At 37.7% G+C, this 21,561-nt stretch overlaps 1 protein-coding gene across 4 annotated transcripts in view; it reads right to left on the reverse strand.

The window, feature by feature from the left end:
• Positions 1 to 1,159: 1,159 nt before the first annotated feature.
• Positions 1,160 to 21,561, reverse strand: part of CCDC14 (coiled-coil domain containing 14) — a 40,492-nt gene continuing 20,090 nt past the window's right edge. For 2 of the 4 annotated variants that reach the window (XM_044914311.1, XM_021692497.2), the window contains 4 exons: positions 16,981 to 17,063; positions 9,407 to 9,625; positions 9,200 to 9,332; positions 1,175 to 2,230 (listed from right to left, as the gene is read on the reverse strand). In XM_044914311.1, coding sequence (XP_044770246.1) covers positions 1,294 to 2,230; positions 9,200 to 9,332; positions 9,407 to 9,625; positions 16,981 to 17,063 — 1,372 coding nt within the window. In that variant the 3' untranslated portion in view covers positions 1,175 to 1,293. Of the gene's footprint in view, positions 2,231 to 9,199; positions 9,333 to 9,406; positions 9,626 to 16,980; positions 17,064 to 21,561 lie in introns of all 4 variants that reach the window. The other 2 variants (XM_044914310.1, XM_044914315.1) reach the window with 2 other exon arrangements.

Genomic DNA, 21,561 nt, shown 5'->3' on the forward strand with positions numbered 1-21,561 from the left:
CTATGTTAGTCAGGTTGGTGTACCTATCATCCTCTTAATATACTATTCAACCCCCATGTTTTGATGATACTTTCTTTATGGGGCAAACATTATGAGGATATTCACAGGATTATTCAAATCCTACACATTCTTAAACATCAATACGAAGTTTCTTCTCTTCTAGGTCTTCCTGTACCATTTGCTGCTTCCTTTTAGTTTAAACTTCTATGAAGCTGTCTATCCCATCTTTTGTGCTAGAATCATATTCCATCTTGAAATTTAATCAAATAATTTCATGTTTCTATGCCATGTTTGTCTTATATTAAATAAATAGTAAGCTCCTGGTAAGGTTTCTCAAGGATTTTCCAGTCTCATTTGTTTTTCAATCACATTGTTAACCCTTAATTAAGTGAATCAACCCATAAGCATTTAATAATTTTCTTTGCATGAAAGAATGCTTATCCTATTTTAAGGGCAAAATACAATGCTCTTCTTGTATTATCATATAATAATCTTAAGAATTTCTGCATATGAATAACAACTGAATATTTGGGAGTAGACAGATGACACAGTTTTCATCCTTGCTGTATTTTATATTTCTGAACTGTACTTTGTAACTTATGTTGTTGAAGAGTTGTGGCCTGTTATCTCCAAATACACCAATGAATTAATTTATGAATACTGGAAGAAACATTAAAAATATTAATGGACAGTTCTATGAAAAAAACCTACTAAAAATTCATTTAGTATTTTTAGACTTAAGAAATCCCTATCTGTAAAATCTGGACATGTCAAAGAGATTATATCTGGGTCCTTCAGAAGTTGTAGCACCAATACTTAAAAACCAGTAGGAGGAGGTCCTGGTGCTGGCAGAACATTTTAATGCTAAGGCCTGCCCAAGCACTGTGCATAAAGACACCGGCCGGTGACCAGGAGGTATTGGTGGCAGCACAACACTCAGGCTTCTAATAGCTCGAATGTGCTTACACGGACAGAGGTGACACTGAGTAGTTAAGAAGTGCTAGTACAGAGAAGCAGAGACTAACTTTGTTCATATTACTTATAAAATAGAGAACGTCCTCAGCTAAAGGGCCGAAAAGGAATTAGTGCGGAAAGGCAGAATTATAACCAGTGCAAGATTTACAAACTCCTTTATGTTCAAATACAATAAGGACAATAATACATTTATTATTCATACACTTATCATACATAATTGGTATAAAACATCATTTCTCTAAAGAAATTTAAAATATACATTCAGTGCAGCCAAGGTCTATTCTTAGAAGCAGCACTCAGTCCCTTATTCTTCTGAGTTCATTTCTCCAGAAGACCCATCTTTAAGGACTTCTGGAGCCTGGCAATATTAGCGTCCAGCGCTGCAAGGCCGTTCCGGAAGTCTTGCTCGTCACGAGAAGTGAACGTTGAAAAAGAAGAGATGCTCCAGTCTGACGTCATGTCAGAATTTAAAAAGCTACCGTCGGAGACCGCGCTACTCCTCCCTCGAATGCCGCTGCCCTGACGGGTGGCGGGGCCAGGGCCCACAGCCGGCTCCGGCGGCTCCTCAGACGCAGCAGGGATCTTACTGATGGCTTCCTTTATCTTCTTGAGGAGCTGCTTGTCTTCCCTATCAGCTGGTCTGGGAAGTTTCTCAGGTGCATCTTCGGCTTCCTTTTTGGAAGAGGAACAAACTCCAGGTTCACACGACTTATTTGCCTTTTCAGAGACAAGTCCGCTGTTGCCGACCAGCTGTGGCAAAGCCACAGTGATCTGTGGCTGGGGGGATAATCTCTTAGATAGTGGTGACGTCTTTTTAGAAGTGCTTCTAGCAAATGGAATGTAAATTGTGTTATCCAAATTACACTCATTGTCTATTAGAGTTGTAATTTCGCTCTCCTCAACAGAAACCTGTTTGGAAAGCGTAGAAATCATCCCAGGGCCTGATGCTTCCTCTGTGTTTCTTGTGTGACTATGTTGAGGGCCTCTGGAGGGCAGGACATTTTCATAAGGTCTATCTGGCTCCATGCTCTCTTCATTGTTAACTGCAGAAAGTGTCTCAGAATGTGTAAAAGTGTGATCTGTTTCTAACTTATTTAGATAGCTCATTATGGAAGTATGAGCAGGGATTGGGTCATGTTGAGGTTGTTTTTCATAAATGTTCAGAAGTGATTTGGTAAGATTATTCCCAGACTTGCAGCGAGCACTGTCCATACTAAGATCTGAGAGAAGCCTTGCCATACTGCTCTGTAAAGTTCTGTTAAGAAGAATTTAGTACACTAATTATTCTTTTTTACCTGTTTCTTTCATTTATTTATTTATACCTCATCTTCAAAAGAAAGGATCTGAGGCAAGCACCTGGTTCATAACATGGAAGAAAGCAACTAAAAGCACAAAATCACAGAATGCGTCTGGAACGAGTAAATTACAATAACAAATGATTAAAAGATCTTGGTCTATATCAAATCTAATATAATGATATTTAAAAATACAGGATTAGGAATTTTTTTCACTTAAAGTATGAAATGCTTTATTCTTGAGCAACATTGCAAAATGGTGTGGATGAATGAAGTTATTTCTCTCCATTCAAAATATATATGCAAAGGGCACTGGAACAATACTGGGAAAAAAGGATAGTTGGAGATAATTATCTGAGATAATTAGGTATAAGCAACAGCTAGGTGCCAGAAGTGTGTTATAAGAAAAACCACTTGGGGTTTAAAGTCAGACAGAAATGGAATCAAATCCTATCACTAGCTGTGATCTTGGGCAAGTCATTCAACCTTTCTGAATCTCAAGTTCCTTCATTGCAAAATGAAGACATCTACTGTGGAATTACAATGAACATTAAATAAGATAAAATAATAAAATATGAGGGTAAAGTGCTTAGCACTGCTTCAGGCTATATGGGTGTTCATTTGATGGCAGCTTTTATTAGTAGTCCTATTAAAGCCATTTTATACCAAGCTTTTGGTCTTTTTGAATTGAATCATATATAGGTAATTACATATAAATATGAAAAGAAATACATCAATTTTTAAAAAGATGCAGAGGACATCAACAGGTAATTTTAAAAGATTACAACTAGCCTACTTTTTAAAAGTTCAACTTCTAAATGGAGAAGTTCAAAATTTTTAAATGTGATTTTTTGTTTGTTTGTTTTTTTGCCTATCAAATTAACATGGTAAAATAAGACTGATACCCACTGTTAGAGAAGCTTGAAGAGGCAGGTACTACTAGTGGGAGTGTGCACTGGTATAACCCTTCCAGAGCACAAACTGGCAATACGTCAGAAGTCTTAAATATTTGTACATCCCACATTTTTGGACCCACTAATTTGCACTCTAGGAATTTATCCTACATATATACATCAAGAGGCTGTACCCAAAGATACACTTACAAAGATAAAATTTATAATAGAAAATAGATGGATTGAGTATCTCTATCTTCAAATACAGTAGAATGATTGAATTATGCTATAATCGCACCATAGCCATTTATAGTTGTGTTGTAAGGAATATTTATTGATGGAGAAATGTTCATTATATAAGTTAAACTTAAAAGAGCAGTCCATAAGTAACATGGATACAATACTATTTTTGTAAAAATAGTCACACACATCCAAACAAAATACTAAAAGGAAATCTCTATACTAAACAGCAGTGATTATATGTCTGGATATAGAATGAGTGTTTTTTTCCCCTACAAAAGGAAAAACAAATTTTTTTCCAACCTGGCTTACCCTGTCATCTTTTTTTAAATTTTTTACGATTTTACTTATTGCGAGGGAGAGAATGGAGAGCGAGCGAGCACATGAGAGGGGGGAGGTCAGAGGGAGAAGCAGACTCCCCACTAAGCAGGGAGCCTGATGCGGGACTCGATCCCAGGACTCCAGGATCATGACCTGAGCCAAAGGCAGTTGCTTAACCAACTGAGCCACCCAGGCGCCCTTACCCTGTCATTTTAAACACATTCTGAGTTCTGATTGGTCTTCAAATGGCAATGGCTCCTACCACTTTTTCTCATACCTCTCTCAAGAAGCTAATGAACTATTACTAAAAGACAAAAAATGTTATATGAACATATCTTTTAAAAATGCTGTAATGAATAATCACCCACTAATTAATTCGATCAGACTACATACTAAAATTTTCATTTTGTTTTTAGAAAAGGAATACTTATATTGAGGTTTCTTTCCAGACTTAAATAAAAATGTTATCTTTGCTGTGAACAAAATCAGTGATGAAGAAAGAAGGGACATGACATTAATAAGTTTAATCTCTGGAAATTAATGGTAATCACTAAGCTTCTGATTTAAACAAGAAATGTGACTGACCATTGTCTCTGAAACTAAAAGAAAAATCTCTGTAAGTAAAGGAATGACAGTATGTCAAAATTTTAAATTTTTTTTTTTTTTTTAAGATTTTATTTATTTGCGAGAGAGACAATGAGAGACAGAGAGCATGAGAGGGAGGAAGGTCAGAGGGAGAAGCAGACTCCCTGCCGAGCAGGGAGCCCGATGCGGGACTCGATCCCAGGACTCCAGGATCATGACCTGAGCCGAAGGCAGTCGCTTAACCAACTGAGCCACCCAGGCGTCCCAGTATGTCAAAATTTTAAAGGAAGCAATACAAACACCTGAATAGCTACAAAGTAGATATATTTGTTTCTATATGTGGGATACACCTAAACACACTGATTTTTAATGCTTAGATAACTGACACATCTTTATAATAGACATTCAAGGTTCTTTCTCAGCTACTTATAAAAATATACTAATTTAAATAAGTATCAGCACTCTTAAGAGTGTTCTTAGAAGCTATGAGACTATTTACCACTTGTTCACTGAAAATATATTAATTTTCCCTCACATTTTAATGGTTTTATAACATGTGTTGTAGTAAAATTTTGAAAAAGTGATAGGATGTATTTCAAAATTATTGAAGGCTGGAGAACGGAAAGATGGTTTAGGGTATTTGCTTAGAACTGGTTTAGGGTATTTGTTTAGAACTCATACGTGTACCTTCTAGTCCCATTATCCCTCTCCAACAATCTGAGAAAGGCACTCAGAAATTCTGTGAAATCTTTAAGAGATTATTTACAACACATACAAAAACCATACATCTATCTTACTGAGGTGTATGACTATAGGGAAGAAGGATGGGCTAGTTGAACATGAAGCTTTAGCTGTACTGTCAGATATTGCTGCTTTACTCTCTGTCAAAAGCAAAATTAAAGTGGTCACAGTAGCCCAGCTATCGTATTGGAGATGTTCCTAATTAACTAAATCGCACAGGGTATCACCAAACATACTATCAATCACCAATGTGGGTGAATTTAGCTCAAATACGAACTTTTTATTTTGTTTTGACAAAAAAAAATTGCCATCCGTGGGAATACTTAGATTTTGAAGTTGTTACTGAATCTTCAGAAAACGCAGGGGTAGTACTGAGCCCTGTAAGACAATGCTAAGCTTGCCCACTGTGTTTCTATAATCATTTAAAGAGGCCAGTTAATCTAATGAGTGAGTTAATAGTCATGATGCAGGATTTATCCCCAGCATAAAAAGCAAAGGTCCTTGACAACAATGGAAAACACATGATAGGAAAATCTCGAGAGTCTTTAGAAAAGGAGAGCAAAACATTTTCACCTAATATTTTAGACACAGTCTTTTCTAAAAGCAGATAATATACAAGAAGTAATGACCTTTTTCATTTCCTATGCTTCTGTGTTAGGGTGAATGTTAAGAAAAGGCTCTAGTTGCAAGTGAATCCTTTTCATTCCTTTAAAAAAAAACACTAGATGGATAAAGAAGATGTGGTGTGTGTATGTGTGTATATACACACACACACAATGGAATACTACTCAGCCATCAAAAAAATGAAATCTTGCCATTCACAACAATGTGGATAGAACTAGAGGGTATTATGCTAAGCGAAACAGGTCAATCAGAGAAAGACAATTATATGATCTCACTCATATGTGGAATTTAAGAAACAAAACAGAGGATCATAGGGAGTAGAAGAAAAAGTGAAACAAGACAAAATCAGAGAGGGAGACAAACCAAAAGAGACCCTTAATCATAGGAAACAAACTGAGGGTTGCTGGAGGGGAGGGGGGTGGAGGGATGGGGTAACTGGGTGATGGACATTAAGGAAGGCATGTGATATAATGAGCGCTGGGTGTTATATAAAACTGATGAATCACTGACCTCTACCTCGGAAACTAATAATACATTATATGTTAATTAATGAATTTAAATAAAAAATTTTTTAAAAAGGAAAAAAAAAAAATAAAAAGCCATTAAAAAAAAACACGGGAAAAGTCAGACTGTGTTATTTTGAAAGAATGAGCAGGTACAAAGGTATCTCCTACACAGGTAGAAGAATCTCTCCAAAAACATGTCTTCTTCTGTCAGAGAGCAGCTGTGCTTTCCAAACCAGAAAGGAAGGCTCAAGAGGAAATTTAAAATCTTGGCTCAGGTACCAGCCTGGGCACAACGAGCTCTGAAAGTCAGGCAAGTCCCTTCATTTCCGTGTGCTTCCATTTATGCTAATTTCTATAATAATTATACTATTACTTACTATGAAAATTGCCCTTACATTTTTATTAATTTTCTTCACAAATGCACCACACATGTTAAAAGAGTATTTAGTCGAGTTATTCTTAAAAAAGGATGTGTCTTCCTATATCCATCATCAAGGTGCCAGAATAAGCTTTTAACTCGATGACATGGATATTCAGCAACTAATATGATTATATATTTTTGTATTTCACACGTGTATATTTGGGACATGATATACAATAAATGTTTGTTGAATATATGAATAGGCAAATGAATCCATCCATTCATCCCTCCGTCTCTCAGATTAAAAAAAAAAAAATACTAAGGTTCACTTAGACTAAATTAGGCATGGAGTTGTTACCAGGAATAAACTATTTTAGCTAAGGATATGTCATGTGCAAGAGTGAGAAAAAACCTGCCTAGGGATTAAGAAACGTGAGTTCCAGTCCCAGCTCTGTTATTAACTTTCTCTTAATATTTAACTTACATGGTCCTAATCTCTCCATCTATGAAAATGCAGATATTAAAATCTTTCCATCATAGATGGGGACAAACAAAATAATAGATATGGGATGGAGAAGAGTTTGAGAAAAAAATCAAAGTACATTATAAATAAAAAATAACATCAGCTTCTGATTCCATGCTCATAAAGGAGCTAGATTTAGTAGTATGAAGTAAAGCCTGTGAAATGAAAAGCAAATTCTCAGGCAACTAGATCCTCTGCTGCATTTTCTCCTAGAGGCAGAGCACCATGCCCCTTACGCACTTTCTCAAATGACACTCATCTTTAATTTCTCTCCAAGTCACCAGTGAACATGACTCTCCTTTTACTTCTGCTATATTCTCCTCAGGGCCTATACTGAGGAGATGCTCAGGGACACCTACGCAACTGCTCAAGGAATCTAACCATGCTGACTTGCTGTCCTAGTTTTCTTTTCCAAATGGACTATACACCATACGTACTTTTTAAAAAAAAGTTTATTGAGATGTAATTTATATACTATAAAATTCACCCTTTTAAAGTGTATAACTGAGTTGTTTTTAGTATATTCATAGAGTTATATAATTGTTACCTCCATCCAATTTCAGAACATTTTCATCACCCCAAAAGGAAACTCTGTACCCACTAGAACTCACTCCCCGCTTCTTCCCCTCTTTTCCCAGCCCTTGGCAACCACTAATCTATTTTTTGTTTCCACGGGTTTGCCTATTCTGAGCATTTCATATTAAGTGGAATCATAGAATGTGATCTTTTGTGACTGGCTTCTTTTATCATAAATACTTGATAATAACAGAGTTTTCATCCCAAAATTACTCCTCTAAAAAGAGGAGATGTTTTTCTTCGGCAATTTTATAAAGGCTTTCATAAGGAGGGACGTTCTCTCACTTTACTTTGAACAAGAGTGGTATAAGCCAACATTTTAGAAACTCTGACTAGAGCCTAATTAATTATAACACTACATAGATATACAAGTGTCTTTTGCTTGTCCCCACTGTTCAATAAAAGTTTGAATGAAATGTGAATGTGAAAAAAGCAATATTTCTATATTAACATAGCTATAATCATTTCAAATGTTTACAAAACTAAATAAATTACCCTGTATATACATATATATATCAGTATTTCATCTATTTCCCAAAAGTTCATAATTCAAAACAGATCTTCTCATTTGAAATATAAAGGAGATTATTTTATATTCAAAATTGTTTTATATTTGGAACTGTGAACTTCCAGGATCATTCAAATGCATGGTCAGATCTGCTGATATTCATCAAAATTACTGACTTCTCTAGGATTTAAATATGTAGTTGGAAATCCAATTCTTAACAAATGTCTCAAGAGAAAACAGTGGCACAGTCCGTTAAGCGGCTGCCTTCGGCTCGGGTCATGATCCTGGGGTCTTGGGATCGAGCCCCACATCCAGCTCCCTGCTCAGCGGAGAGCCTGTTTCTCCCACTCCATCTGCCTGCCACTCTGCCTACTTGTGCTCTCTCTCTCTGTCAAATAAATAAAATCTTTAAAAAAAAAAAAAAGAGAAAACTGAACTTTGAAAGTACGTATCATATAAAAATTGAGTGGGGTGATTGTATTTATTTGAGAAAAGACATGTTAGGGAAGCAAGGGCTTTTAGGGGTTGCTGCCAATTCCTTCACTTTTGTGATGAAATGATTGAGGCTCAAAGAAGCTAAATGACTTTCCTAAGATCATCTGGCATGAGGGCTTCTGTGCTCAGTGCTTCATGTGAATGATTTCTTAGTGTTCCCATCAACCCTAATCATGCCCCACTTTACAGCTGAGGTTTAGAGAGGGTAAATAACTTGCTTAAAGTCACACAGCTAGTACAATGGTAGAGCTGGGATTCCACTCATGTCTCTCTGGCTTCAGAGCCAGAGGGCTCTCCACCATTTGCTAAGTTACTCTTCAGCTTACTTATAAAAAGCTGAAGCTCCTTACAAGAGCCCTTTTCCTGGAATCACATGGTTTAAAAAAGCACTGAGCCAGGTTTGGCATTCCTAAACCCAGCTGGAGCAGAAGAAAACATCATTAGAAATTATTGACAAAATAAGAGAAAAGGGGGAAAGAGAGCAGACCTACAATGATTTTTGAAGTCTATAAATAATCTGACAAGAGGCAAGTTAGTCAAATGAAGTCAACATTACCTGGTTAATTCTCTCAGTCGAGTCACCTCAGCGTCACGCTGACGTAATGTTATTCCCAATATTTGATTTTCCTTTTCAGCAGCTTCTAACTTAAACCGGGAGCTTTTCACATTAACCAAGGCTTCCTCCAATTCTGAAACCACAAAAAAGGTTCAGTTACCTCAATCTTTGAAAAAATGTAACCATAACTACAATTCAAATACGTACCAATTTTTATTCTTGTTGTCTCAATGTCAAATTGTTGTTTATTTTCAAGTAAAGTTTGATCTTTCTCTTTAAATATACCAGCAAATTTTTTGTTTTCATCTTTCTGATTTTCAATCACTTTTAAAAGTTCTTCATTTTTACTCTGCAGTAATTCCTGGCTCTTCAGTGACTCTTGTAACTGGTTTTGCAGGGACTTGTTCAATGACTGAAGGGAAAACACTGCAAGACAAAACAGATCAAATAATTGTTGCCCGAATTTAAAAAGCACAAACCTGGAAAAGATCTGTTTTTAAAAAAGAAAAGATCTGGAATTTATTGATTTTGCTCAACAATTATATGCTTGAGTAGTTCTATATAAATACTAAATATATTTTTAAAATTTGATGCAGAAGTCATACCTTTCTTCTCCAATTGATATCTGGGGCATTGAAAAAAATTTTTTTACCTTCATTAATGAAATAATAATACATGCACAAAGTAAAAAAAATTCAAACACGATGAAATACCAATGACACCAAATGATTCTCAATGAAGAATCTTCCTCCCCACCCTACCTCTGCTCTCCTCCTAAAGGCAATCACTATTAACTTTGGTATCTTTCTGGAAAAATACCTGTGCATATAACATATATGCACATTAAGGGAACATTAAGGTAAATGAGCAGAGACTAAAAAGAGATTAGCTATTTAGAATGGCAACCATCAATCTCCCCATTTCCCATCTTGGCCTCCTTTCCCACCCATCCCCACCCCCACTGTTTATTCATAGGGGAATCAGAGTGACTTTTTCCAGAAGTACTCTGGTGAAGATGAGCATTTTTATGAAGTGTGTGTTCTGTTGGGTGGTCATATTTTTCTTATTGCTTTGTAAGAGCTATTTATATATTTAAAAAATTAAGCCTTTGTCATATCATGTATTATGAAAACATTTTCCCCATTTTGTTGATGTGTTTTAAATGTGTTTATAATTTTGCTGCGCAGAAAGTGAAAAAAAATTCTGAGGACAAATTTTATCATCTTTTCCTTTGTGGCATCGGAGTTTTGTCAGGCTTAGGAAAAGATCCCAAGAATACAAAAACAAACAAAGAAACAAACAGTTCTCACCTTTTCCTCTGGTATAGGTTTTTTTCCTTTTTTTTCTATTATTTTAAATGCCATGATCCATAAGCACAATTTGGCAATATCTGTCAAAATTACAACTGGTATATCTCCTTTAACTCAATAATTCTATAGCTATAATCTACAAAATGCTCACACATGTGCACAAAGACATACGTATAAGACTTTTACTGCAGCCCTGTTTGCACTGGGAAGATACCTAGATAACGATCATCAGAGAACTTCAAATACATTAGGATGGAACCACATAAGCAGAATATCTGTACAGTTCTTAAACAGAAAGAAAAATACCCCCTAGATTTTATTGGGGGGGGGAGCTAAGAGGGTGGCATAGTAGGAGGACCCTAGGCTTGCCTCGTCCCTTGACACAGTTAGATAACTATCAAATCATTCCGAACAGCCAAGAAATTGATCTGAGGACTGATAGAACAAACTGCACACCTAGAGGGAGAGAAGAGGCCACATGGAGGAAGAGAGGAAGTGCAGGGCTGTGGTTTGGGGGAGAAGAGGGTTGCAGGTACTGCAGAGGGGAGGGAGCCCTGGTCACAGAGAAAGCGAAGGGAGACTGGGGCACACAGGAATACCTAAAAGGAGAACACTTCCCCAAAGCCACTGCCTGGGAAAACGAGAGGGGCTTATTTTCCTGAGTGTTTGCAACCAGCAGGGCTCAAAGACTGGAGTTTTAAAGGTCCCTGGGCTTGGCTGGGATAGAGCTCTGAGGGCACTGCCCTGCTCCTGGAGAGAAGGCAGGCAAGCAACCCCAGGGCAGACAGCACGGTGTGAGGATCACCTAAGGGGCCCAGGGAAAGACTGTTCCTACTTCCAGGAGCACATCTGTGAGAGGTGGTATTGCCTCTCCACAGACAAAAGAGCTAGCAGGTGCCATTTCCCTCTCCCACCCCTCACCAAAGGTGCAGTGACACCTGCTGAGGGCAGCTAACCAGGACACTGGCTGTTTAACTGGCTTGCTCCAAACCCCACGCCCCCGTCCTCTGGCATAACTGCCCTTCTGTCCCAGTGCAGCAAGACCCTCCCCTGGAAGACCAGCGCAAGTCTCTACCACACCAGGTCCACAGAGTTTGGAGTTTTAAAAGTCAGCAGGCTTGGCTGGGATGGAGCCCAAAGTGCACTGTGCTGCTCCAGGCAGGCAAGCAACCCAGAGATGGACAGTGTAAAAACAGCAATCTGAAAAATGCACAGGACACGCAAGGGGAAATTATTCACTCTTCTGAGAGGGCCTCCCTGAGAGCAGCAAGCATTGACTCCCCTCTCTGGGAACAAAGGGGCTGGCTGGCACCATTTCCCTCCCCCACCCCCCACCTTCACCATAAACCAATTTGGTAAGCAGCACAGCACCAACACTGGCTGCCTACCTGCTCACACCAAGTCCCGCCCTGCGGTCTACTGGTCTGCTTTTCTTGGACACGTCTGTTTAAGGACCAGTGCAGCAGGCCCCTTCCCAGAAGACCAGCACAAACCCCTGCACGCACCACGTCTACCAACCATAGAGTTCTGCAAGGCTTCGGCTCTAGTGGAAATAGCATCAAGTCTCATTTAACAAGCAGGCCAGAGATACCTAATTAAAACTCGCCACACTCTGGCCAAGGTTCAAACACTGCCCACGGCAGGTAAGGAGAACCTCTGCAGACGACTGACCTGAGGGACAGAGCAGCCAAACACAGCAGCTGAGTGCACGCAGCACACAGCAGAGATGCTCCCTGAAGCACCAGGCCCTGGACTGGACACTGTATGACCTCTTCTTCATGAAGTCATTATTCTCAGGAGCAGGAAATATCACAGGCTTTCCTAACACACAGTAGAAGACAGAGACCCAGACAAAATGCCAAGATGGAGGAATTCATCCCAAAAGAGCAAGAAAAGGTCATGGCCAGAGATCTAATCAAAACAAATAAAAAGAAAAAAAGGAACACATATAAGTAATATGCCTGAATGAAAATTTAAAACAACAATCATAAGGATACTTGCTGGACTTGAGAAAAGCATGTAAGACTTCAGAGAGGCCCTTACCACAGAGATAAAAGAGCGAAAAAACAATCGGGCAGAAATGAAAAATGTAGTATCTGAGATTTGAAACCATCTGGATGTAATGACCACAAGGATGGAAGAAGCAGAGGAACAAATAAGTGATACAGAAGATAGAGTTATGGAAAATAATGAAGCTGAACAAAACAGAGAAAGAAGAATGATGGATCACAAGAGTAGACCTAGGGAACTCAGTGACTCCGTTAAATGTAATAACATCTGTATCACAGCAGTCCCAGAAGAGAGAGAAAAGGGGGCAGATGGTTTATTTGAGGAAATAAAAGCTGAAAACTTCCCTAATCTGGGGAAGGAAACAGACATCCAGGAGGCAGAGGGAACTCCCATCAAAATCAACAAAAGCAGGCCAACACCAAGACATATTATAGTTAAATCTGCAAAATATAGTGATGAAGAAAAAAATTCTAAAAGCAGCAAGACAAAATAAGTCCCTAACTTACAAGGGCAGACCCATAAGGCTAGCTACAGATCTCTCCACAGAAACTTAGCAGGCCAAAAGGGAGTGGCATGATATATTTAATGTGCTGAATGGGAAAAATCTGCAGCCAACAATACTCTATCCAGCAAGGCTATCATTCAGAATAGGAGGAGAGATAAAGAGTTTCCCAAACAAACAAAAACTAAAGGAGTTCATGAACGCTAAACCAGCCCTGCAAGAAATATTAATGGGGACTCTCTGAGTGGGAAGGAAAGACCAAAAGTGACAAAGACTAGCAAGGAACAGAGAAAATCTCTCGAAACAATGACAAAACAAGTAATAAAATGGCACTAAGCACATATCTATCAATAATTACTCTGAATGTAAATGGACTAAATGCTCTAATCAAAAGACATAGAGCATCAGAATGGATAAAAAAAAATAAGAGACTCATTTTAGACCTAAAGACACCTGCAGATCAAAAGTGAGGGGATGGAGGGGCGCCTAGGTGGCTCAGATGGTTGAGCGTCCAACTCTTGGTTTCGACTCAGGTCATGATCTCAGGGTCCTGGGATCGAGTCCCGTGTCAGGCTCCATACCCTGTGGGGAGTCTGCTTATCTCTCTCCCTCTCCCTCTGCCCCTCGCCCTGCTCATGCTCTCTCTGTCTCTGTCTCTCAAATAAATAAATAAAATCTTCAAAAAAAAAAATGTCTATACTTCCCAAAGCAATCTACATATTTAATGCAATCCCTATCAAAATACCACCAGCATTTTTCAGAGCTTGAAAAAATCCCGAATTTTGTATGCAACCACAAAAGACCCTGAATAGCCAAAGCAATCTTGAAAAAGAAAAGCAACACTGGAGGCATCACAATTCCAGACTTCAAGTTATACTACAAAGCTGCAGTAATCAAGACAGTATGGTACTGGCACAAAAACAGACACACAGATCAATGGAACAGAACAGAACGCAGAAATGAACCTACAACTATATGGTCAACTAGTCTTCAACAAAGCAGGAAAGAATATGCAATGGAGAAAAGACAGTCTCTTCAACAAACGTGTTGGGAAAACTGGACAGCCACATGAAGAAGAATGAAACTAGACCGCCGTCTTACACCATACACAAAAATAAGCTCAAAGTGCATGAAAGACCTAAATGTGAGACAGAAAACCATCAAAGTCCTAGAGGAGAACACAGGCAGCAACCTCTTTGACATTGGCTGTAAAAACTTTTTACTAGATAGGTCTTCTAAGGCAAGGGAAACAAAAGCAAAATAAACTATTGGGACCTCATCAAGATAAAAAGCTTCTGCACAGCAAAGGAAATCAACAAAACTAAAAGGCAACCTTCAGAATATTTGGAGACGATATTTGCAAATGACATATCTGATAAAGGGTTAGTATCCAAAATACATAAAAAACTTACCAAACTGAACACTCCAAAAACAAATAATCCAGTTTAAAAATGGGGAGAAGACATGAATAGACATTTTTCCAATGAAGATATACAGATGCTAACAACAAGTGACATACAGATGCTAACAACACATGAAAAGATGCTCATCAGTCAACATCAGGGAAATCCAAATCAAAACTACAAGATACATCCTCATACCAGTCAGAATGGCTAAAATTAACAACACAGGAAACAACAGGTGCTAGTGAGGATGTGAAGAAAGGGGAACCCTCTCACACTGTTGGTGGGAATGCAAACTGGTGCAGCCATTCTGGAGAACAGTATGGAGGTTCCTCAAAAAGTTAAAAATAGGGGCACCTGGGTGGCTCAGTCATTAAGCGTCCGCCTTCGGCTCAGGTCATGATCCCAGAGTCCTGGGATCAAGCCCCACATCGGGCTCCCCACTCAGCAGGAAGCCTGCTTCTCCCTCTCCCACTCCTCCTGCTTGTGCTCCTGCTCTTGCTATCTCTCTCTTTCAAATAAATAAATAAAATCTAAAAAAAAAAAAAAAAAGTTAAAAATAGAACTACCCTATGACCCAGCAATTGCACTACTGGGTATTTACCCAAAGGATACAAAAATACAGACTCGAAGGGATACATGCACCCCGATGTTTATAGCAGCATTATCAATAGCCAAATTATGGAAAGAGTCAAATGTCCATCGACTGATGAATGGATAAAGAAAATGTGGTGTGTGTGTGTGTGTATATATATATATACACATTGTATATATATATATATACATCAAAAAGAATGAAATCTTGCCATTTGCAACAACATGGATGGAGCAAGAGAGTATTATGCAAAGCAAAATAAGTCAGTCAGAGAAAGACAAATACCATATGATTTCACCCATATGTGGAATTTAAGAAACAGAACAGATGAACATGGGGAGGAAAAGAGAAGCAAACCATAAAACAGACTCTTGGGGCGCCTCGGTGGCTCAGCCAGTTAAGCGTCTGCCTTTGGCTCAGGTCATGGTCCCTGGGGTCCATGGTCCCCACATCGGGTTCCTCCCTCTGCCTCTCCCCCTGGCTTGTGCTCTCTCTCACTCACTTTCTTTCTCTCAAATAAATAAAATTTTAAAACAAACAAACAAACAAATAAATAAATAAAACAGACTCTTAACTACAGAGAACAAACTGAGCATTGCTGGAGGGGAGGTGGACAGGGGGATGGGTTAAATGGGTGATAAGAATAAAGGAGGGCACTTGTGATGAGCACTGGGTGTGGTATGTAATTGATGAATCACTAAATTCTATACCTGAAACTACTATTACACTGTATGTTAATTAACTAGAATTGAAATAAAAACTTGAAAAAGAAAGGAAAAAAAGATTGTCTACTACATATTAAGTGAATAAATGCAAGCTTCAGAAGAGCATATGCAGAGTAATCTCATTGAAAAAAAAACACATATAGTTCTTTTAGTGCTGGGCACATGGTAGGAACTCAGTATATGTGAAACAGATCAATTCTATATGAACAGTAGACATGTGAAAGAAATACAGCCTTTTAAAAAAAAATAGGGGTATATTGTTGGGATATAATAGCACAGATCTTTTTTTTTAGTTTTTTATTTAAATTCAGTTTGTTAACATATAGTGTAGTATTAGTTTCAGGGGTAGAATTTAGTGATTCTTCCGTTGCATATAACACCCCATGCTCATTACATCAAGTGCCCTCCTTAATGCCCATCACCCAGTTACCCCATCCCCGCCCCAACCTCCACTCCAGCAACCCTCAGTTTGTTTCCTAGAGTTAAGAATCTCTTATGGTTTGCCTCCCTCTGTTTTTTTGTTTTGTTTTAAAGATTTTATTTATTTGAGAGAGAGAGAGAGAGCACAAGAAGGGGAGCGGCAGGCAGAGGGAGAGGGAGAAGCAGGCTCCCTGCTGAGCAAGGAGCCAGATGCGGGGCTTGATGAGGGGCTCAATGAGAGGCTTGATCCCAGGACCCTGGGATCATGACCTGAGCCGAAGGCAGATACTTAACCAGCTGAGCTACCCAGGCACCCTCCCTCTCTATTTTTATCTTAATTTTTCCTTCCGTTCCCCTATGTTCATCTGTTTTGTTTCTTAAATTCCACATATGAGTGAAATCATATGGTATTTGTCTTTCTCTGACTTATTTCACTTAGCACAATACCCTCTAGGTCCATCCACGTCATTGCAAATGGCAAGATTTATTCTTTTTGATGACTGAGTAATATTCCATTATCTATCTATCTATCTATCTATCTATCTATCTATCTATCTCACATCTTCTTTATCCATTCATCAGTCAATGGACATCTGGGCTCTTTCCATATTTTGGCTATTGTGGACATTGCTAATAGCACAGATCTTTTATTTTTGTTTCTGTGCTACTTTAATTTTTAATAAGAAGTATTATTCCTATTTTTTCCAATATAAATTAAAAGTCTTCTTAAGACAAAGTAATTAAGAAAGCTCAATTCTTTATCAGTATTTCCAGAACAAAGAATTTACTATCAGTTCTTAAAGTTCTTTTACCTACATTCAAGGTTGCATTCCAGAGCACCAGATGCCTTTTGAGATTTTTCTTGTTCTCTAAGTTGCCGGTTCAAAATTCTCAGTTGCCTAAAGGAAATAAAAAAGAAACATGATTCCAAGAATCCCAAACTCATTTAACAGTGTACACCTAACAGCCTATTAAAAAAGACAACACCTTCTCTCTGGTAACCATCAGTTTGTTCTCTATAATTAATAGTCTTTTTCTTGGCTTGTCTTTCTTTTTTCCCTTTGCTCGTCTGTTTTGTTTCTTAAATTCCACATATGAATGAGATCATATGGTATTTGACCTATTTCGCTCAGGTGAGTAGGGGGATGGGGAAAAGGGGGGATGGGCATTAAAGAGTACATGTATCATGAAGAAAAAGATTAAAAAATTAAAAATGAAAAAGACAAGATAAAAGATGGTACCAACTAGGATTGCAGAAATCCATCTCATCCCCAAAACAAAAGATAAAAACCAAATAAATAAAACAACAAAGCCACATTGCTGTTATTATTCATAGGGCCTGAGATAATTTTTAAAAGATTGCCTGGAACAGCATAAACTCTCCCTTCACAAGAAAAAAGATGACCTCTCTTATTTTCCCTTTCCTTTTTTGTTCTCTCAATGATTTCCTTGTCTTTTTTTTTTCAATTTCTTTCACTTCCTATCTCTTCTTGCTATTTTCTTCTTCTGTCTTCCTTCTCTGTATTTTCATTACTGTACAAACAACCTACTTTTTTAAAAGATCTGTCATAACTATGAACTAGAATACTTACAGGGACTGACTGCTATCAGACATGCATCTGCTTGGTTTGTCACATATTGAAAAAATGGGAAATGCAAACCTGTGCTTCTAATAATTTCTTTATTAGATGGAAAAGTTAATGGCCCTATTTTAAAAAAGTGAATGCTAATGAGCAGCAACTTCGCCCTACAATGAACTTCACAATTTGTGGCCACTTCACAAACTGGAACATACAAAAGGAACCACAAAAATGTTTCCTTCTAAGAAGTTAACGCTGAAAAAAAGTTGTCTCTATTATCTTTCCCAGAATTACCTGAAAATATTCTGTATTATTTATTTTTGTTACTGAATCTAAAATGATAGTGCCTTACCCCATATCATTTACATGTATTAATTCCAGATGGATTAAGGAGGTAAACATAAAATGGACAAACAAGACCAACCATAAAAGTTTTAGGTGGAAATCTATGTAATCTTGAAGTGGGGAAGGCATTCCTAAGCAAGACTCAAAATCCACCAACCAGCAAGGAAAAGAATGAAAGATTTAATGATATCAAAATTTAAAACTTGTTCTAGAATTAGCAGTCTGGAAGCAAATACATGCCACATATATGAGACAAAAAAATCATAATACTTAAAGAGCTCCTGCAAATCAGTAAGAAAGGCAAAAAAAATGGGCAATTCACATAAGAAATAGAAATGACCTAGGGGCGCCTGGGTGGCTCAGTCAGTTGAGCGTCTGCCTTTGGCTTAGGTCATGATCCCAGAGTCCTGGGATCAAGCCCCATGTCTGGCTCCCCCGCTCCCCGCTCCGTAGAGAGCCTGCTTCTCTCTCTCCCTCTGCCCCTCCCCCTGCTCGCTGCTCTCTCTCGCTCTCTCTCTCAAATAAATAAAATCTTTAAAAAAAAAAGGCCGATAAGCATACAAAAAATGCTCAGCATTACTGATACGAAGAAATACAAAGTTAAAACAGGAGATATTTTATGGCCACAAGATTGACAGAAATAAAAGGAAATAATTTTTGGTGAGGCAAATGAATTATTTCAATTGGTGGGAGTCTACTGATATAACCATTTGAATGGCAATTTGACAGTACCCAACAAAATGTAAAATGTTCATTATCTCTGACAAAATAATTCTAAGTTATCTAGCCTCAGAAATATAATTGAGCCTCGAACAACACGGGTTTGAACTGTGCGGGTCCACTCATACAGAGATATTTTATAAATATAGTACAATACTATAAATGTATTTTTCTCTTCCTTATGATTTTCTTAATGTTGTCTTTTCTCTAGCTTACTTTATTGCAAGAATACGGTACATAATACATATAACCTACAAAATATATGTTAATCAAAACATTCAATGTTATTGATAAGGATTCCAGTCAACAGTAGGTTATCAGTAGTTAAGTTGTGGGGGAGTCAAAAGTTATACACAGATTTTTGACTTCGTAGGGTGTAAGGGCCCCTAACTCTTGCATTGCTCAAGAGTCAACTATAGTTGTACATGTGCAAAAGCATCTACAACCTTTAGATATATTCAAAGATGTTCACAATAGCAATATTTAGTAGTAAGAAGTTAGAAACAACTTAAAAGGGTACATAAATTATGGTATATCCATAATAAGAAATACATAAGTACTTTTTAAAAAAGAGACATCTACAGGTACTGACAAGGAAATATCTTCAAGACTCACTGTGAAGTGAAAAAAAGCAAGCTACAGAAGAACTACAGTATAATACAACCCCATGTTTGTTTCAAAACAATTCTGCTTTTCTGAAAAGTTTCCCCTTTATAACAAAGAGTGAAGATCTAGGAAAGGCAACATAGACTGGTAACCTGTAACTCTACCTAGAATGCTTCTTTTGGTATTTTCTAGGAAAACTGAGGTCCTCTTACACACCAAGTGTATGACAGAAGCTTTGCTTGACAATTTTCTTGTACGCATGTCCCTAGTCAGATTCTTCTCTTCTCTTCCCCTATATGGCCAGCCTAAACTTTCATCCCTCACTGTAAGCCTCTCATTCCTACCCTCTCCTCTTCTCAGTAGGATACTTTCCTATTTTCACTAAAAATAACATGGCTTGGGGACAAACTGTTACCCTTCTGCCCCAGGGTGTACAAATTTATCCATATATATATATATATACACTAATCCTCACTTCTTTCTTCTAGTCTTAGAGAAAGGGAGCCTCATCAGCTTCCTGGATCCCAACTTCTCCTCTACCCTAAAGGACTCTGCTCCAATTCCACCTCTTTTATCTTCTCCACTGCAGCTTCTCCTTCTTTAGATGTTCATGTGCATAAGCCAAGAAGCATACTAAAAGCACTCCCATATTTAGGAAAATATTCCCTCCAACCCAACTGTACCATTAGCTACTCTCCTTCCTTCTCATTCCCAGCTTTCAGGGCCAGGCTTTTAAAACATGATTGTTCTATTAAAAATGATACATGATAAAAAAATAACAAAAGATAATCTTTTAAAAATGGATAGTTACACACGCTTTTAACAAATATTATGTATTATATTTTCACATACTTGATTTAAACAAAGGAAAAGAACTGATGACATTTAGGCAAATATTTTTTTTCAGTTTACTCACTTTTTAAAAATATGGCTCTACTGAAATGAAACATATATAATAAACTGCACATATATATAATCAAAGTATATAATTTGGTAAGTTTTAATATATGATGTGATGAAACCATCACCACAATTGAGATATTCATCATGTCTCCAAATTTCCACATGCTCCATTTTCATAGCATCCCCCTCCCAAACAACCACTGATTTATAGATTAGTTTGCATTTTCTGGAATTTTATACTATATATTTATACATATACAATTATCTTGTAAATGGAATCATACAATATATTCTTTAGCCTGCCTGCCTTCATTCAGCATAATGATTTTGAGATTCATCCATGATGTTGCACGCATCAATAGTTCTTCCTTCCCACTGTTGAGCGGTATTCCATTGTACGGATATACCACCATTTGTTTATCCATTCACCTGTTAACAGACATTGGGGCTGTTTCCTATGAACATTCACAAGTAAGTTTTTGCGTGGTCATATGCTTTTACTTCTCTGAGTACATACCTAGGAGTGAAATGACTGGGTCATATGGTTTATGTTTAATTTCTAAGAAACTACCAAAGCGGGCGCCTGGGTGGCTCAGTTGGTTAAGCGACTGCTTTCAGCTCAGGTCATGATCCTGGAGTCCCTGGATCGAGTCCCGCATCGGGCTCCCTGCTCGGTAGGGAGCCTGCTTCTCCCTCTGACCCTCCCCCCTCTCATGTGCTCTCTCTCTCTCATTCTTTCTGTCTCAAATAAATAAATAAAATCTTTAAAAAAAAAAAAAAAAAAAAAAAAAAGAAACTACCAAAGCGGTTGTACCATTTTATATTCCCACCAGTAAATTATGCAAGTACCAGTTCCTCCACATCCTCACTAACATCTGGTATAGTCTTGTGAATTTTAGTCATTCAAATTGACTATGGTATGTAGTGTTATATCATCATGGTTTTAGTCTATATTTTCCTAATGATTAACAATGATGAGATTTTCATATGCTTATTTAATAGCCATCTATCTTCTTTGATGTGTTGTCTATTAAAATATTTTGCCTGTTTTTTGAGTTGTAACAGTTCCTTATACATTCTATATGTACAAGTCCATCAAATATATTTATTGCAAATATTTTCTCTGTTGTTCGCCTCTTTTAGTAATAGTGTCTTTTGAGGAGCAAATTTTAAATTTTGATGAAGTCCAACTTACAAATTTTTTCTACTTAGATTTTTTGTTATATTTAAGGAATCTTTCCCA

This window comes from Neomonachus schauinslandi, chromosome 1 (assembly GCF_002201575.2).
Source record: "Neomonachus schauinslandi chromosome 1, ASM220157v2, whole genome shotgun sequence".
NCBI lineage: Eukaryota > Metazoa > Chordata > Mammalia > Carnivora > Phocidae > Neomonachus > Neomonachus schauinslandi.